The 20,264-nt window shown below is 42.5% G+C and overlaps 1 protein-coding gene across 4 annotated transcripts in view; it reads right to left on the reverse strand.

Annotated features, from left to right (window-relative positions):
* LOC147011700 (voltage-gated delayed rectifier potassium channel KCNH1-like) overlaps positions 1–20,264 on the reverse strand; it is an 82,605-nt gene that overhangs the window by 13,424 nt on the left and 48,917 nt on the right. For all 4 annotated transcript variants that reach the window (XM_085858261.1, XM_085858259.1, XM_085858258.1 and 1 more), the window contains one exon: positions 7,053–7,305. In XM_085858261.1, the coding sequence (XP_085714387.1) occupies positions 7,053–7,305 (253 nt within the window). The remainder of the gene's footprint in view (positions 1–7,052; positions 7,306–20,264) is intronic.

The raw sequence follows: 20,264 nt of genomic DNA on the forward strand, positions 1-20,264 counted from the left end.
GCTATGATAGCAGCTGAGATATGTGCAAAATTGAAATTTCGGTGATTTCGCTGGCGGCCATTTTGAAAGTGACGGCATACAGGTAGTCCATCCCAATTTCGTGATGATGGCATCCACTTTTCATGTATGGGAAGGTCTAAGGAGTAAAATAAAACAGGTCTCACACTGTCCTGGGGGGGGGGGGGTGCACGGGGGGTCAATCTGGCCCATGGAACTATGAGCTCCACAAGTGCACAAGAGATGTATAATTTTGCACCCCATATAAGGTATTATCAGAGGCAAAAGAGCAGAGGTCACTTCCCAAGGCAGCAAATCTCGGATCAAAAGCATATTACTGAACTCTGAAGTGAGAGAGAGAATCAACTTGCAGAAACATAAGAGCAATGATAATAATAGAACTGAAATATATATATATATATATATATATATATATATATATATATATATATATATATATATATATATCTTCTTCTTCTTCTTTCGGCTGCTCCCGTTAGGGGTCGCCACAGTGGATCATCCGTATGATCCGCATAGAGATTTGGCACATATTTTACGCCGGATGCCCTTCCTGACGCAACCCTGGTCGCCTCTTACGACACAGGGATATGGTACACCTAATTTTAACCGGGGCATACACCGGCCCAGTATACTGGTACTCATTTCGCCGACCTCGGAAGGATGACAGGCTGAGTCAACCCCCTGGTGTATTAATTCAGTGGCTCAACGGGGCTTGAACTCAGGACCTTTTGGATCCCAAGCCGCTGCCCTAACCACTGCGCCAACACCAGGCTCATATATATATATATATATATATATATATATATATATATATATATATATATATATATATATATATATATATATGGGCAAAATGAGTTAAGCTCACTATCTGAGCCTTAGGCCTTGCACAAATTTGTTAGCCCAAAGCAAAACCAAGGAAACTGAAGGTATGTCAAAACAAAGACACGAGTACTTGCAATATAGGAGAGCAAAGATTGGAGAGCAAAGGGAAGGGCCAGCATCACAGTCCACAACGACACCAGTGGTTATGGTTCATTAAAATGACACCCACACCCACACACACACAAAAAAAGAGGTCTTCAAAAATTTTCATTTTTGCTAAAATTAAAAAGAGAATTAAAAAATACATTGCATAAATAAAAAGAACAAAGAACACTGGACGAGACGGCATCAGCCCACGTGTCCTAAAACCCGGCTGTGCTGCTCTTGCTCACCCTCTCTCTGTTCTATTCACCCTCTCATTTGCTCAAGGTCATCTGCCATCTGCTTGGAAATCAGCAAACATTACCACCCTGCATAAAAAAGGTACAAAAACAGATCCCTCAACGACAGACCAATCAGCCTTCTCCCAATCATCAGCAAGGTTATGGAATCCATTATCGCTTCAGACATTAAATCCTTCCTCTTCTCCAATGGCTTGATTTCCGATCATCAATTTGGTTTCAGACCAGGTCACTCTACCCTGGATGTGCTGTTTCGAATCTCCCAACAATGGATGGAGGTCCTCAATGCCAGACATGAAATCAGAGCCATATCCCTAGGCATATCACGTGCTTTTGACATGGTCCGGCACCCTGCCCTGCTCACCAAACTCTCTTCCTATGGTATCCAAAGATATCTCCACTCACTGTGTGTGTGTGTGGTCGTATGGCAACTTAGCTGTCGGGGTAACTATCATTTCTTGAAGCGCGACTGTGTCACTGATGCAGTGCCCCTCTACCAGTACAAACACTGGAACTGGTACTCATTTCGCTGACCTCAGAAGGATGACAGGCTGAGTCAACCCCCTGGTGTATTAATTCAGCGGCCGATGGGGCTTGAACTCAGGATCTTAGGATCCCAAGCCGCCACCCTAACCACTGAGCCAACGCCAAGTTGTTCCACTCACTCATGGCTCACGGACTTCCTCTCCTGCCATAGTCAACGCGTGGCTCTTATGGAAATTCTTTTATCCCCTCTTCCTGTGCAGGCTGGAGTTCCTCAAGGTAGCGTTCTGGACCCTGTTCTTTTTCTGGTTTTCATCAATGATCTCTCTGACTCTCTGGAAAATCCTCTTTATCTCTTTGCTGATGACTCCACCCTCTGCCATTCCATCTCTCATTGCTCAGATCAGCAGGCAGCAGCCTCATCACTCTCTGCAGATCTGGATAAAATCACAAACTGGTCCAACACTTGAAACATGTGTTTCAATCCGGACAAATCTCACACTCTTACTATGTCTTTCCTGAAAGACTGTCTGAAAACCCCTCCCACCCCCCCATCAAATTTCTCAACAATCCTCTTGAAGAAGTTCTGCCATTCAAGCTTTTGGGCCTCACTCTCTGTCATGATCTTTCCTGGGAAAGCCACATCTTCAAGTTAGCCTCCAAAGCCAGTTGCCGACTGGTCATCCTCCGTCGTGCAAAGTCCTTTCTTGGCACACCTGACTTCTGAACACATACAAATCTTTCATTCACAGCCTGATGGAGTACTGCTCTCCACACTGGGGTAGTGCTCCTGCCTCGCACCTCACTCAGATTCATGCTGTGGAAACCAAGGCATTTAGGATCATTGGTATCGCACGCAATAGAGCAGTTTTTGGGTTTTTCACTTTCTCACCGCAGGCAGGTCAGTGGTGTTGCTGTCTTATACCAACTCCTCTTCAGCCTTGCACCCCCTGCTGTCCCCCTAATATTTCACAGGGTGCTCAAGGTCTGCCAGCAACCCCCTTCTGTTTGAACTGCCAAAATGAAGAATTACTGCTCACCTTCACTCTTGCAATCCTCTTTTTTTCCACCTCTGGAACAAGTTCCCCCACACTCTTCAATGCCACTCTCTATCCAGGTCTTTAAAACAGCTGTTCAACACCATCTCATATCTCCCCTCACCCATCCAAAACCTCGATCTTTTCTACCCCCATTAATCCACCCCAAACCCACCTCCTTCAATTTCCTTGCTTTCCTTCCTGAAAGTCCCTGTAGTGTCCATCTTGTTTACCCTGCCCCACCCCTCTCCCTTCCACAGATCTCTTGATGTCCCTGTTCCCTCCTGTTGTTGGGCTTCCCACTCCAGCCTCCTTTGTTGTATGTTCTGTGTATTAGCTCTTATACGTGCCTCGACAAAGTACAGAAAAAAAGCCTCGTCTAATAAAGATCCGTCCACACAAACAAACAAACAAAAAGCCTCGTCCATGCGAGGAAGTCCGCGATGGTCAATTCTCCCCAAAAAACAACAACAAAAAAACTAGAAGGGCACTCGGTAGAGCACATACCTCCGCCATGTAATGCCTGATCCACAATAACATATCGAGCTCAATACATTTTTGGAAAATATCATGCTATATATCGTTTTTGGCCCTATCTCTAAATAGGGAAGAATCACGAAAGAAATTCCAGTAGCCGGATCCGGATCTTCATCAAAATATAATTGGTTCATCCTTTTCACACACCAAAACTGTCCACAAAATTTCATCGGGATCCGTCCACAACTTTTTGAGATATCCTGCACACAAAGAGACAAATGAAAAAAGCCAATGTCACCAGCAGGGTGACCCGCATCTAGCCAAAAGGTGACCACGTGTGACTTCTTTAAGGTCACACTGAGGTGAACAGAGCTGCTATCCACCAGGAGCGACTTCTTGAGGAATATCTGCCTACGAGACATTCCGATGAGAATCGTTCTACAGAGTAACCATGAAAAATATACGTTTGCCTCATAACGTCACCAAATGACATCTTAATGTCTCAAGCTTGACATATCTAGAAAGCACTCATCGAGGTGTTCAATTTGAGGTATTACACGATATGGTACCTAAGATTTCAAAATTTGACCTTGGGGTCAAAAACTTTCGACCTCCAGCGCTAACCATGAAGGTTAAGGCCAATCGCCACCAAGAATTAATCAGCTGAGCGCCAGACCATGAGCTATATTCCCATGAAATTTGAAGACGATCCGATCAAAATTACTCAAAAAATAAGGGTTTCGTCGACTCCCCTGATTTGCGACAAAGTGACCTTGACCTTTGACCTTGAAAATTTTATGCGCTGAAAGGGACCTCTATAGGCCTCTGATATGCGAAGTTACAAAAATTTCCAATGATAACTGTGCTCTGCAGAGTGATTTATATGTGATTACAGACCAAAAAAAAACAAAAAACCATACAAGCTGACTAACATATCTTGTAAAAACTTCGTTTTGGCAAGATAACAAATGAAATTACTCGTTGAGCAAGGAATTGCCGGAATAACTTTGTCATATCTCCATGATCTCTGAAAAAGAAAAACCTGGAAATCAATTTGGTTCTTACAAGTCGATAGTGCTACTGTTTAATGAGTTATAGCACTTAGTTTGGTTATGATCATAACTTGGAAGTCAATCGGACTTGAAATGGCGTTTTTATCGCAATTTGAAAGTTTTGACCCGACCCCCCCCCTGACATTCGACCCCCGACCGCTAAGAAGGGTGTTGGTGTGACACCCCACTGAGACATATGCTTGGATGCAGAATTGGAAGATGCACATTTTGGATTTCGTTTGAAATCGATACGACCATTTTAGCAGACGTTATTGCGAAAATAAGAATTTCGGTTTTTCGGTGACCTTGACCTTGACCTTTGACCTAGATTCACCAAAAAGGACAAGTGTCTAAGTTGGACCATGGCCGACGTCTGTACCCAGTTTGGTCATGATCGCTGAAACGGTGTGGCTGCTGCAGGGTAAACAAACACACAAACAAACAGACAGACAGACACAGAATGACACACACAACTGACCAACATAATTGCCGAAATCCGAAGGGTTCCGGCAATTAACAAACAGACACAAAGGGGTGAAAACATGACCTCCTTCACCTTCGGTGGTGGAGGTAACAACCAAACAAGGAATGACGAGGAAGGAATGACACCACAATCTTTTTACGGATTGCCATCATGACGGCTTTTGACATTTTTGTCCTTGGTGGCAATAGTAACAATTGTATGAAGATGTCTATGTGAGACGAGTTGTCAATTTGTAGTGTTGGTTGGTGTAATTGTGCATTTTTCTTGTGGATATGACGGAAAAATGGCAAAATATGCCATTCCCACCTTTTCATTCCTTGTCTGGTTGTTTTTGTTGGAATTCCATCCCGACATTTTTTTTTTTACGACTTGTAATATTGTTACGGATTTGGAAGCCTCTTGCACACAAACAGAGAGCAGTCCCCGCAGTTTAGTTATTTCGATAAGTATGTGTTTATAGTTAGGGTCCCGTCCTTCTGTCTCATGGGTTAATTTCATGTGTGCGCTGTGGGCTTCTTTTATAGTCAGGTTTTTACATCTTCAATCATTCCCTTCACTACTTCGCACCATCGACGCCATTGCACACGTGCGTTCGACCACGGACGTGAGCGGAGGTTTCCTCACCTCAGAGCTCCAACTCCGCCCAGGAAAGGAGGGGGTTCCACCCCTGTCCAATCAGGGCAAAGATCACCTCAGGACTGACTCCGCCCCAGCCAGATGGAGTGTTCGCCCCGACTAAAAAGGGGAGGCCACTGATCGCCCGACAACCCCTCGTCCAATCCGGAGGTGAGTTACCTCAGAGCGGTTCCCTCGACCCACGTGGGGGGGGGGGGGGAGGATAACAAAAGGTGGCGAGCTGTGGTAAAAAGGAGGAGAGTAGAGTCGTCGTTGTCTTTTGCTCTTGGCCCTTTGGTCTGTCGTCGTGGTCTGCAGTCTTTTCCGGGGCTCCTCATGGTGGTGGTGGTCGAGCAGCCAGGACCGTGGGCTCGTGGATTCCGGGTCGTGGGTTCGAGTCCCACCGTGGTGGGTTGGAGTCGGTGTGACCACACAAAGCAGACAGGTACCCGGCCAGGCTCTGTCCCCCCAGTCCTCGGCTGGAGGACCGAATAAAGACCCGGCGAGGTGCATTTTCTTTTGGTGTGTGTGTGTGTGTGTGTGTGTGTGTGTATGGCACCAGTTTGTTAAGTAGAATTGTATTAGTGTTGATTGCTCTTTGTACATTGCATTTTATTCGTGATTAAGTCTGCACTGTGTCTTATTATTGTAAATAAATGTCTGATAAATGTTCCAGTTCATTGCCTGTCGTTTCTACCATTGACCCAGCACGGTGCGGGCTTGAGAAGTAGTAAGGCCATTCGTGCCGTAAGTTGTCATTGGGACCAGCTCGGCTCTGGTAATTCCTGCTCGGTTACGCCAGACCCGAGTCGGTACATGCGACTCGGTTCGGACAGAGTCGGCCGAGGGTGTGGCTTCCCCAGTAGTTAGACGGCGTGAGTACTGAGGTAAATTGGAATAGACAAGTGGACCCTACCTCACGCTGTCAAAATATTGACTACGGTCCTTCAAGTGACCCGTCGACTCCGGAGTTATCCGGGGTGACGACCTTTTAATTCCGGGTGTTCGGTGGGAGACGGTCTTATTGCTCCATCTGGCGGTCGTTCCTCGCCACCGAACCCGGCACCACAACAATATAAAAGATAGAACAAATTGGGAGGGTGGGGGAAGTGAAGGACAATGTCATCAGTTACGCAAAGTGAATTTGCCCCTCATGTGGAAAAACGATTAAAGGAGGCAGAAGAGGCATGTGGCAACACCGCAAGAAGTTATAATGTGTGGAATGCTCTGATTGAATAATTTTGTTGACAAAACAATGCGATTCATCCATTGTAGGAGTGTGATGGAGATGCACTTCACGAATTTGGTCAATTGGGAAAAGATCTTCAATGACAACAGGATTACAGCACTCAAAGGGGTCATCTATTTATTATGTATGTAACATGGTGGTGTTTACTTCCCAATGACCACTCCCCCTTACTGTATATTCATTATCTGAACCTTCTCACAATTCCCCAAAGTTAATCATTCACACACACACACACACACACACACACACACACACACACACACACACACACACACACACACACACACACACACACACACACACACACACACACACACACACACACACACACACTCCTCATGAATGCGTAACAAATAGATCGCTTCAAAGCCAGCAGGTCTCAGGAACGAGAGCAAGCAAAACTTGACTTACCAAGAATAGCGACAACCTCATCATCCTGAATGACCTCAAGTGAACCTGAGACGACGAAACACAAAGTGTCGACGCTCTCTCCTGCATGATAGATGAGATCTCCAGGTGCGCAGTGGTGTGTCTGGAACTCGACGGCGAGCGCGCGCAGGCAGCTGTCACTAGCCAGGCGAAATGCTGGGTGTTCATTGAACACTTTGCGGTTGAGGTGCACACAGATGTCAGCACGCATGTCTTTTGGGCAAATTTGCAGAACCTAGCAGGATGCATTGGCATGACAACATCACGTGGAATGTCAAACACCTTATAGTCATCTGGCATTCAAACAACAGAAAATCCAATCACAAATCAAGTTATTCTACTCAAAATTAATGATATTCATTTCATGCAAAACTTGAACAATCTCAATCGAACTGGCTGCAAAACCGTTGAAGAATCGCCACACTCTATTCATTAGCCATAATTCACTGTTATTGGATCCACAATCGTGCGAAACAAGCTTCCAAGCAAGTTGGATGGATGCAAGCGGATTGATCCGAGTATGCATAAGGATAGGAAGTGGAAAGGCCTTTGCAATGTACAAAAGTTGGCAAAGGAATGTAGAATGTCAACTTGACCTGAACGAATATCATCATGAATGCACCGTATGTTTCACAGAGCGTCGGTGCTGCCAAATAAGTCTCCTGTCAAGGGTTATGATGGATGGTTTTGTTATGATGAGTGGTGTCATTATGCTGGTGGTTTTCTGTTGCCTTCCCAGTAGTCAGAGGAGGAAATTACCATTTGTTCTCGGATGTCGGTGATAACTCACCAACGTTTCATGAAAGACACTTTGGGATCTTGGCCATCTACCAATGACCAGTGTTGACAGATGGGTCCTCTGGCTTAACTTCCTTTAAATCGACGGCTCACATATCAATGCCTCACGCCGCATGCGAGACACCAGGGTAGCAGTTTATAGTTGGGCCAATATTTGAACCCATGCTTGACAGCACAAAGTCGAGTGTGCACACCTTTAGGTCAGTGGTTCTCAACCTATTTTCCATGATGGGCCACACTTACAGCTCGTATGGGGTCACAGCCACATAACTTACTTCCTGTGTATTCATTTTTAAAATGTTTTGTTTCTGTTATCTGACAATAATGCAATAAAAATTAATATTTTGGAATACCTCCCATGTCTGCACTGTTAAATGTCGACCGAGAACATTTCAAACAAGAAAAAGAGCAACCAGAGATTGCATACATCACCAGGACTTCTTTTGAGTAGTGTATTTTTTAGGTTTTAGGGGTAAATCCAATATGGCTGCCAAACCATGTGACCAATGACATCATATGTGTGAAACTTTTGTTCCTCATGGACAGGCGGTCATATATGTAAATTTTCGCCTTGATCTGTTCAGCCACTTCAGAGAAGAAGATTTTTGAAGGTTTTTTTTTTTCTAAAACAAAATGCCTGCTGAAACACTTGACCGATGACATCATGAAATCGTTCTGTGGACCATTTTATCCCGAGATGACCCTAAAAATTTTTCATACTGATCGGATGTGGCGTTCTACATATGCAATTATGACGTCATAACGAGGGCACCTATGACATCATTTAAAAAATCACCCTCATTCCCCATGAGGATTCCTTGCTGTGTGCCAAGTTTCAAAATTTTTCCTTGGTGCGATTTCAGAGATACAGAGGTCCAAAGTTCTTCTGTTTTTTTCCAATATGGCCGTTACACCATGTGACCGACAACGTCATAATTATCATTAAAACATTGTACATGAGTAGTTGCACCGATGGTGAAAATTTCGTCTCAATCCGACAAGAGGTTGGGGAGAAAAACATGAAAGTTCTGTGCGGACAAACAAACAAACAAACAAACAAACAAACAAACGGACCCAAATGCGATACCATCTCCGAATCCTTCGGTGAGGGTAATGACCAAACCAAGTCCAAATATATTAACTGTTAAAGGCCCGGTCACACTTTGACGTTTTAGCCAACGTATGCCGATTTTTGAATTTTTTTTCTAAAACGCTGGCACACGTTGAATACGTTATGGGTAAGTTTTGATAACATTGAGAGCACGCTGGCATACGTCGTAGTACGTTGCCATACGTCGTTGTACGTTGGCTTTAAACGTTGTACTTTTTGGTTGTCCTCAAATTTTTTCATGCTTGAAATTTCACGACGTATGCCGGCGTATGACTCACACGTTCCGCTACGCTGGCCACAAGTTGTATGCACGGTCTGCGATCGTTGACAGACGTCAACACATGCTACTTGTAAGTTAATCATAAGTTGAGACACGCCGAGGTAATGTTTAGCGTACCCGAAACTTATTTCCTACCTATGATTAACGTGTTGTTGGCACGATAAGCGATCGTTGCCACACATCGACAGACGTTACTTTTAAGTTACTCACAGGCTGAAAGACGTCGGTATAATGGATCGTCCTTGCGTCAGCGTCCACGGCCACGGCCAGGACACTTATTTGCAGCATTCTTCAAACTTTTCTTCGGCATGACGAGGATGTTCACACTTCGATGTCTAGCTTGGCTATGATTCCAATTGTCCATCGGCAGCGTCTATTTAAAATAGTCGAGTTTGAGCGTTTTAACACGTTCAGAAGAAACGCTTCAAATTTCCAAACCCCAGCGTCAAAAAAAAACAAAACAAAAAAAAAACAAAGGCGAGTGACAGCAATTTAAATCGTTCATTGTAAACAATGAAACTAGCTGAGTGGTACCGTTTAAAAGTCGTTGAGTGTAAAAAAATCCAATTGTTGAGCGCAAGCGTCTACTTTCAATAGTGGAGATGCAGCCATTTAAATCGTTGAGTGGCAGCCTATGAACCTACCCGTGGACACGCGGACGCAAGGAGGATCCATCATAACCCACACCCTCCCCCTCACACTCACCTACTACTGCCAACATGAACAAACTACTACTAATACTAATACTAATACTAATACTGATACTGATACTAATACTAATACTAATACTAATACTAATACTAATACTGATACTGATACTAATACTAATACTAATACTGATACTGATACTGATACTGTTACTGCTGACATAGACATCGACTCAAAAAGGACTCGAAAACACTGTTGGGTTCCCCTTTTATGAGCAGCATTTTTATATACCAATTCCCAAAACCGCTGGGAACACGTCTTTATATGGCAGTTGTAACCTAGAAACACGTTCATTTATTTTTTTTGTCGACCGGAAGACGTCATTGGAATACGTCTACATACGTCGATGTGTGTTGGGACTACGTAAAGAATTGGTTCAAAGCACGTCAAACATAAGTTAGAAATAAGTTTCGCGTAAAAAAGACATTACCGCGACGTGTTTCGACTTATGAGTAGCTTATAAGTAGCGTTTGTGGACGTGTGTAAGCGTCCACATATCGTGTGTAAAACTTATCCTCATCACATGCGGAACGTGTGTCATACGCCGAGTACGTCGTAAAATTTTGAACATGTTCAAAATTTCTTGACGTACTCTACTTACTACGACTTATGATAGCGTATTTAGCGTTCTACTCACGCATACCAAACTTACCCATACCGTATTCGACGTGCCCCAACGTTTTCGACACACTTTTTGTTACGTCGGCATACGCTGGCAAGATCGCCAAGGTGTGACCGCGATTTTGACCCTTCCATTTCTATGGCAGTTATGATTTGAATCGTTGTGCGTCAGCCTTTTAATAGGCTACGTCACGACATCGTCCGCGATGCGTGCAACGCGCTATGCCTAAGTTAGACTATCGTTGGGCATCGGTTGTGTAGGCCGACAACAGGTTCAGCATTCGTTGGTATAAGTTATCTATAACACAACGAAACGTTCTGTGTCCGTTACCAATGCGTTATACATAAGACCAAGTCGCTATGAATACGTCCGAATCTTTAAAAAAAAACATCAAAAGTTCAACGTAAGCCAGCGTTTTACATACATTTTAACACGTTGCCATCGCTGGCTAAATCGTCAAGGTGTGACCGGGCCTTAAAGTAAATCTGGTTTGACACTTACATTCATGGGAGATCTGACAATTTCCTTCGCTTCAAAGAGTTATATTTTTATAGGATGTCACTTGGGCCGCAGTCGTGTGTCGAATGGGGCGTATGCGGTCCGCAGGCTGCGGGTTGAGAAACACTGCTCTGGGATAGAAACACTGCTCTCGTCCATCTCGTATCTGTGATTAAAGATAATCGAATTTTTTGATGTCTGTGCTTCCTCCTCTTCATAATTCAATTGCCTCAAATACTTTCTCAAAAATGTAGCTTTTCACAGCAGTTTGTATTTCAAATTTCACCACTATTTGGTGCGCAGGAGGAGGAATTACTTGGTCCATAACTCATCAATCCCGCATAGTAGAGAGACGTATTGGGGGGAGGGGTGGGGGGGCTTTGTATTACTCGGGGGAGTTCCGGTTTGCCATGTGGACCCACGGTGACATTTCCCGCACATTTATCGCTTCGTGTTCAGGTTATTTAAACACCAATTCAATTGAGACCGACAATGTCCCTAGGAAAGAGGGATAACTGCATACACAATAAATAGATTGAACACTTCGTGTTACTCGGTCCATAATTCATCAGTCCCGTGTTGTATCAAATCAGGTTTGCGTCAAAGCTAGACGTGTTGGTACCTGGTCATCACTGCCAGCAGTTATAAAGTGGCGGTTCTTGTTAATTATGTAACACACCAGAACACAAATGCCACACAAAGCAAATCCTGGTGAGGGTCTGCAATCTCTGATTGCTCTTTTTCTTGTTTACTTCTCTTTTTTCTTTCCAGGTAATCTTATGTTGGTCAAAGAAAATGGCAGGTATGTTTTGATGTGAAGCAGTCTCATCATAGAACCTTGTTAATGTGTTGAAGTGATTTATGTGCAATCAAGATACTCTCAAAATACTTGGGTGTCTTCATCCTCTGCTTTCAAGGGATGACAGGATAAACTAGAATGGTACTCAGCAGAGCACATACCTCCACCAGGCCGAACAGTTTACATTTTGTATCCCACTGATAGGTCGGATCTGGATCCGGACCAAAACCAACATCTAATCGGCTTGTTCTTGTCACACACCAAACTCATCCACCAAGTCTGGTCATAACTCGTCCACAACTTTTTGAAACATCGTGGTATATATTGTTTTTGGCCCCATCACTCAATGGTGAAGAATCGCTGAAAAACAATGCTCGGATCTGGATCTTCACCAAAATCGAACCAATTCTTCCTTGTTACACATCCATCTTGTCCACCCAATTTCATCTGAATCCGTCCACAACTTTTTGAGATAACCTGCCCACAACCAAATAGACAAACAGACAGAGAAGAAAACATAACCTACTTCCACCTTCGGTGGCAGAGGTAATATAATAGTGCTGTGGCCATTCCCCATAAGGGCCCTAAAAAGCAGGGTAACCCCTCCCCAAGGTAGAACAAACCACAACCATAATTTTTTGGTTTATTGGAATGTCTGAAGTAGGAAATGGATGGTTGTGAAAAAATATATTGGGGATAGCATGTATTTTGGTCATGATTTGTGTTAGTGGTCTCCGATAATTTGGCGAATGTTGCGAAATCACGAAAATGACTGTTAAACCTGCAATTTTCAACCGATTTGCACAAATAAGGTGTCATTTTGTAGGAAATCTGAAAGGGCAGTACATAATTAGGTTGTGACAGTATTGTTTTGCCTAAAAAAATATAAGAGTGTGTATGTTATGGCTTTACTAACTGAGTCATCTGTGTATGCTGAGGCAAAAGCAAGACAAATGTTGCAGGGTACACAAGTATCACGTGGCATACGGGCATCAAAATTGTGTATGAGGCACTCTTCCGAACTTTCTTCAGTTCAATGGTGATGTGGTAAGAACAATCTGGTCAATCGCTTCGCAATGCTGGCACTGAAGAGAAGTTCTTTGATCTACAACATGCATGTGGTGTCGAAGACAATGCAGTTGCAATTGATATTGCCAGAGAACTGATGAACACTCAGTTGCCAGAGGTTGCAGAAGTTATTGCAGAATTCTTAGCTGTTGGTAGAGAAGAATCAGCTACATTCACATATTGGGCTGATTTTATGGAGGGTGCTCAAGTCTTGTTGCGTCTACTCAGAGCAGAGAAGGAAGGCTTGATGGAACTTCATTTAAATGCGATGTGTGAAACAATTGTTTGGTTTAGGGCTGCAGGCAGGCACGATTATGCAAAGTATGTCCCGATGTGTGTGGCAGATATGAAACGTCTTGAGGTGAAAGATACAGACGTCTATCGGCATATGTGTGAAGGTGGCCTAGTCGTCAGAAGGTCTGACAAGTACCGATTTAATGCTGTCAGCACCGACCAAGCACGAGAGCAGACAATTAACTGAGAAGGCAAAAGTGAAGGTGGCATTATTGGCCTTGCACTTCGGAAGGGAGCGATGACCCGTTGGTTGATGACCAGACATATCACAAGTGAATATGCCAATGCCTTGACAGAGAGAAAGAGAACACAGGAAGAACTGGGAAAGAGCCGGAAAGCAAGGGATGAATCTGATGTGCAGAATGCGGTTAATGTGATTACCAACAGTCAGAACCCATTTGATATAGAGACTGTGCCTTCAGAACTGATAAACATCATCACAGGTCAGGTTGCGTCCCCAGAAGTAGCCAAGAGTCTCACTGGATTTCTTGACGAGGGTCATCAAAAGCACACAGAGTTCATGGAAAAGAGGCTGGCTCCAGTATCTAAGTCTGTTTCATTCTTGGATCCAGAAACACGAAAGAAGATTGTGACCTTTGCAGACATGAAGAAGTCCATTAACATAGATGAGGACACCAAGAAGTTGATGATTGATTCAGAAGTGATATTTAGAAGGCTTCTGGCTGTGTCAAAACAGCGAAATGTGAACATGGAAACAGTCTTACAGCATGAGCTTGCAGTCATCCCACCTGCCTTGTTCTATGATGATGGCAACATGAGGAAGTGTGTTAAAGCAGATCTAGCCAGTAAACTGGAGTCAACAACAGAGGAAATCCTTGAGCTTCCACCATTTGATGGTCAAGGGATTTACATATATGATGGGATGGCGCTTCTCCAAGGGTAACATGAGAAACAGTTCAACACTTTCAGGGATATTGCACAGCTTATCTTACGCAAAATTGTTGCCCTGCTCAATAATTCATGGAACATCAAGTCTGTAGTCCTTGTGTTTGATCGTTATGATGTCCCCCATTCTGTCAAATATCAAGAAAGACAACGCAGAGGTGGCACTTCTGCAGTTGCAAGTCATGTAATTGCTCCAGACAGAGTTGTGCCACATTACAGGAATTTCCTAAAGAATTCTGCTAACAAGGCAAACCTTGCAGCATTCATATCACAGTCATTACTAGATGACCCACCTGGACTGATCAATGGCCAGAGTATAACTCTTGCAGGTGGAGTTCCAGAAGCTGAGAGAGTTGTAACCATTGACTCAAATGGGAAAAAGAAATCTTCTCCGGCTCTTCAGCACACAAGAAGAAGTCGACACTCGGATGCTTCTTCATGCCATTGACCTAGCATCATCTCATGAAAGGCGGATAGTGAAATCAGATGATACAGATGTCCGAGTCTTGCTGGTTTACCATCTAAATGAAGGCAAACTGCCAAAGTTAACATACATGCATTCTGGACACACTGGACAAAGAACAAATAGGGAAAGATTTATACCGGTTCATAGTATCTGTCAAAATGTAGGAGAAAATGTAGCACGTGCCTTACCATCTGCACACGCCCTTACTGGGTGTGATAGCACCAGTCGTCTCTCCAAGATTGGCAAGTTTACAGCCTTCAGTAAGCTAGTTCAATATGCAGAGGATCTTCCTGCTCTGAGCACCCTGGGCACTACTCCTGATTTGACAGAAAACCTGCAGGATGCTCGTCGGTACACATTAGCATTGTATGGAAACAAAAATAAATCCAATCGCAACTTATGTACAACCTTAGATGAGTTACGGTATGAATTTACTTGCAAGAGTGACAAAGCTGCATCAGCATTTCCTCCAACTGAGGATGCTTTCCTTCAACATGTGTTGCGTGCCAAGTACCAGTTAACTATATGGATGCAATGTGGAGTTTCAAAACCACAACAGTTGAGCCCAATTGGTAATGGCTGGAGATGGGATGAGGACACATCTTCCATGCAACCTGTTTACTATGTGAAAGAGGCTGCACCCATTGAAGTCCGAGACCTAACTCACATGTACTGTATGGATGCTGAATGCAAGACTTCAAAGAAGTGCCACTGTTTGGTATTAGGATTGTCTTGCACTGACTTCTGTTCATGTCTCGGTATGGAATGTGACAACAAACGTGAAGCCCCTGTTGCCGCAGATAAGAGTGACTTGGACAGTGATGATTTTGATTAAATCTCTTTGTGAATTTCATATTCAGGACCATTTTATGCAGAATGTTTTGTTAAATATATTTGCTAGTTTCAGTGTTAAAGCAAAACATATTAGTATACAACAAAATGTAAGATAGCATTTTGGAATAAAATTAGTTAGTAAAATCACATATTTTCAGTTTTGAAAACTTAATGATTCAGATTTAGCGACTGAGATGATCTGAAAGCAACATACTTTTGATTCTGTACAAAATGACATTTTAATTATGAAAATTGGTTGATAATTGAAGATTTAACAGTCATTTTTATGATTTTCCAAAACGCACAAAAATTTCAGGCACTATAATTACAAATTCCACCAAAAATACATGCTATCCCCAATATATTTTTTCACAACCATCCATTTCCTACTTCAGACATCCTAATAAACCAAAAAAAAAATATGGTTGTGCTTTGTTCTACCCTGGGGAGGGTTACCTATTTTTTTTTCCAGCCATGCCACAGCACTATAAAGGATATTATCCTTAGTTATCTCGCCATCGTCAAGGGATGTCAGGATAACAGCAACAGTAATATACAACCATTTTATCCGAGCTAACCAACAAGCAGCAATTAAACTTGAACCAAAAAAAAGAAGGCTCAGAAGAATCATCATTCCAAAAATCTTCGAGTAGCGAAGGCAAAAGGAAATTCCAAACAATTTTATGAAATTTATCAATATGATGCAAAGGAAAGCAACCACCTCAAACATGAACATGCGAAGAAGGCCTCAATAAAATAATGCAACGATGCTTGTGAGAATGACCTCAACAAAGAAAAGTGAATAAGTAGAGAAAGCACATTAACTGCAAACATGAAAGAGTTCTGTGCCTCATTAAAAGACATTAGCAGAAGCAAGGCTTCCCAAAAAGGTTGTATTAAAAGAAGTACTGATGTGTAATGGATTAAGAACTGGTAAAGACATTTCAGAATCTTCTTGGCAGTCCACTGATGATGGGTGACGAGCAGGAAGAGGTCAAACCTGCCTTAGAAGACCTTGCCATCAAGATTGATCAGGTCAACATTGAAGAATACGACAAAGAAAAGGTGTCTTCAACGGAAGGAAAGAGTTGTGGCAAATACGATATAACACCAGAACTACGGTACTCAAATGGTTTGACATAAACACTATAATTTTTGACTTTTGTAATGCAGCACTAATGGAAAAAAGATGGGCTTAAACAATGGTCGATCTTAGATATGGTTCCCATTCCAAAATCAGGAGATCTTCGTCTTGGCAGCAACTATCGGGGTATTAGCTTCATCTCAATAGTTGCCAAAATCTACAATCAAATGATCCTGCTCTTTATCACCATGTTCCTGCTCAATGAACAATGATCCTGCTCTTGATAAACACCTGAGGTCAAACCAAAATGGATTTGGGGTTGAAAGGACAACATTTAGACAAATTCTTAAACTGCAAAGGCCAATACATCGATTCGTGCTTACAGCCTTCCTGTAATAATGACATCAATTGACCTTTGAAAAGCCTTTGACTCCATCCATCTTGGCAAAATGATAAAGATCCTATCAGCATATAAAATCCCTGATCAACTTGTGAAGGCAATTTAGAATATATATCAGAGATACATATGTCAAGATACTCCAAACCCATGGAGAAATGCAGCTTTTTGAGATTCCAGGCATAGTACTCCAGGGAAACACTGTGCCCCTTACCCATTTGTCGTAGTGCTCGATTACACATTTATAAACACTATCAAAGGAATTGAGGAGGAATTGAGTTTCCAACTAGAATGAAGAAAACGCACAAGAGTCAAACCAAAGGTCCTTATTGATCTCAACTGTCGTGTCCACATATCAGTTTCTGAGCTCAAAGGGTGCCCGAGATCGTGCCCAGATGAGAAATAAAATTAATAAATCGATAATTAATTCATTAATTGATGAGTGATTTAATTGATGATTGATCAATTAATTGATTAATAAAAAAAATAAAAAATATGCTTTTGCCAAAGCACATCTTCACTTTTGTCCCCAAATTTTAGCTTCCGAGCTCAAAGGATGGCTGAGATATCACCCAAACATACAAACAAACAAGAAAACGGAGTGTAAACTGAGTACTCCCCCACGGTTCTCAACCTCACTACTCCACCGCCTACATCCCCCCCCCCCAGTGAAATTAAGTTGACAAACTGTTAGATTTAATTAATGTGGTGAAGACGAAGTGCATGCTTGATGGGTCAATTGGCCTCAATTCATTCCTCCCCTGTGTTCAAGTTCCTTGTGTAACAATAATCTGCTTTGAGCAGCACCTCCTCTTCTGCAACGACCATTTACAACTTGTGGGGAAATTCAATGTGGTAACCTGTACATTTTCATAAACTCTCACTTTTCAAATTCTTGGCAATGTGCTTGATAATCAACAAATTAAAATGCTACTCGAGTACAGTGACGGTGACCACACTGCATCACAGAGCATGACGTCCTTCTGCAGTGTCTCTGTCTCTGTCTCTGTCTCTCTCTCTCTCTCTCATCATCATCATCATCATCAAAGTGATCAATGTCAACAATAATCTGCAATCCACAAAAAAAATCTTTGAAATAAACAAACAAACAAACTTTACCAATGTGTGTTGAAACTCCTGCCAAGTTGCTGGAAAAAAAACCATCATAGCTACTCGAGCTCCTCCATAAGCCTCAAACATATTTGAATAAAGGTTCAAAGTAATTGAACGTCAAGTGGAGAAACAAGACACAGACTGGTATCGAATGGGTTATCCAACCTTGAGATGGATCAACACAAATCAGAACTCACCAAAGCAGGTTTAACGACTCTTAATAATGTGGCCTAGCTCATTTAATGATGGCTAAAAAAAACAAAAAAACCCCGATTTAATGAAAAGAGGGACTGCTGGAATCATGCCATCTCATGAAGGTGCACTATATACTCACGGGATGCAACAAGCATGCAAACAGCACAAATGGCTTGATAGATTTGAATTTCTTTTGACCTGAACCCAAGGCTTGTGGTATGCTTCAGCCATCATTTATTTATGCGAGGAAAGCAAATTAATGCGATTGTGGATTATATAAAAAAAAGCCACACCTGATGCTATTTCCTTAAGAGGATGGAATTCTTAATTTAACAGGGTATTCTTAGTATTGAGGTAATTAACCCGCTTGTGATTATGGTAAAGCACAAAAAAAAAATCCAAATTAAAAATAAAAATGAAGTAAATAAATAAATAAATGCTTCTCGAAGCTTCTCAATAATAGCTTTGGGCGAAGGTTTCGGGGAGATCAGACCACCAAGAAGAGTACAGTCGTTGATCAAAACAATCTTAATATGAGGGAGCACTGCATTAAATATGGCCTCGGTAAGCTGGCAGTCATCCAGCGATGGATGGTTCAGGATGGTCAACTCGCACTTGCCACCATTGATCTCGAGGCCAATGTTGGTCAACCAGGCAATGACATTCTGGAGGTCAGCCAGTACTTTCACAGATTCATCCCCAAATGATGCGTAAAGCTCACGGAAGCTTCGGTAAAGCTCACAGAACCTTTCATAAATTCAACATTTATGGTGAGACTTGAAGATTGCAGTCCTTCAATAATCCCCATCAAACTTGGCAGAACAAGAGCAATTTTCACATGAAGAATGGGTAAAGATTTCACCATCTCACAGTGCAAAGCTGGTAGAGACCGAACCACAAACACTCATAGCAATCATTGCTGCAAAAGGTGTTTCCACCAAGTACAGACCGAAGGGGTTGAATACTTTTACAACCAGTGAATTTTGATTTGTACATGGATTTTGCAGGTATTCCTGACATGTAACCTCCTTCAACTATAACAGTGTTTAGTTTGATTTCTTCAGTTATAAATAAAAAAGTTCATTTGGAAAAACTGTTTCTACATAATTCATAATTCATACAAATGCGTCGTTATTGGTAGGGGGTGAGTACTTTTGCAGGTCACTCGAGGTGGATGCTAAAGATGTGCTCAGGATGTCCTTGACAAAGAAGAAGGCAAAAGAGGAAGTGTTCAGGACAGTTATGTAAAAGAGAATGTTGTTGGGTACCACCCCACATGGATTATCTTGGTCATATCCTTCATCATGACTGTTTACAGAAAGACTTGCTGGAAGGTAAGGTTGAAGGCAAGAGAGGAAAAGGTAGCCTGGGGAGACATAGGACAAGACTCATTTGGATGGCTAATGTAAAGCAGTTGACTTGGCTGCACTGAGCTATGTGGAATGTTCAAGGTTAGAGGTCAATGAACTGCGTGGAGATCCATGGCAGCCAATCTCCTGGATGGAAATGACACCTGACCTGACTAAACATCAACACTGACATGTCTGAAATGTGGTGAAAAGCTTGGAATGCCTCATCAAAATCCTCCGCCCCATCACACATAATGACTGCATTTGGCTTCCTCTGACAATATTCTGAATTCAAGACTTGAAGCGAAATGTCTGCAGGCGATGAAGTCATGAATGCTGTGGATAAAGCATTTTGAGGATTAAAATGGAGCTTACTTTGTGGGCTTAAATGGCTACTGACACCAACGTGGGAGATTACCAATTGCCTGCTTTAAGCAATCAAGCTTTCGGAGTATAGCCAGGCTCTATGTTCTCATTACAGCAAATTTGAAAATCCACTTAAAAATGCACGTTGTAAAAATACATTCAGTCGAACCTCCGTTGTAAGATAATTGCCTTTTTTGGAAATAAAATGTCTTGTTTGTAAGTATTTTGGATGGTGCGGATAAAGTTCCTTCACTCCAGAATCACTGCTCACCAGAAAATCCAGGATCACTGCTAACCTCCACTCAT

Source organism: Eptatretus burgeri, chromosome 15 (genome assembly GCF_056783735.1).
Source record: "Eptatretus burgeri isolate ZD-2024b chromosome 15, Ebu_testis_v1, whole genome shotgun sequence".
NCBI lineage: Eukaryota > Metazoa > Chordata > Myxini > Myxiniformes > Myxinidae > Eptatretus > Eptatretus burgeri.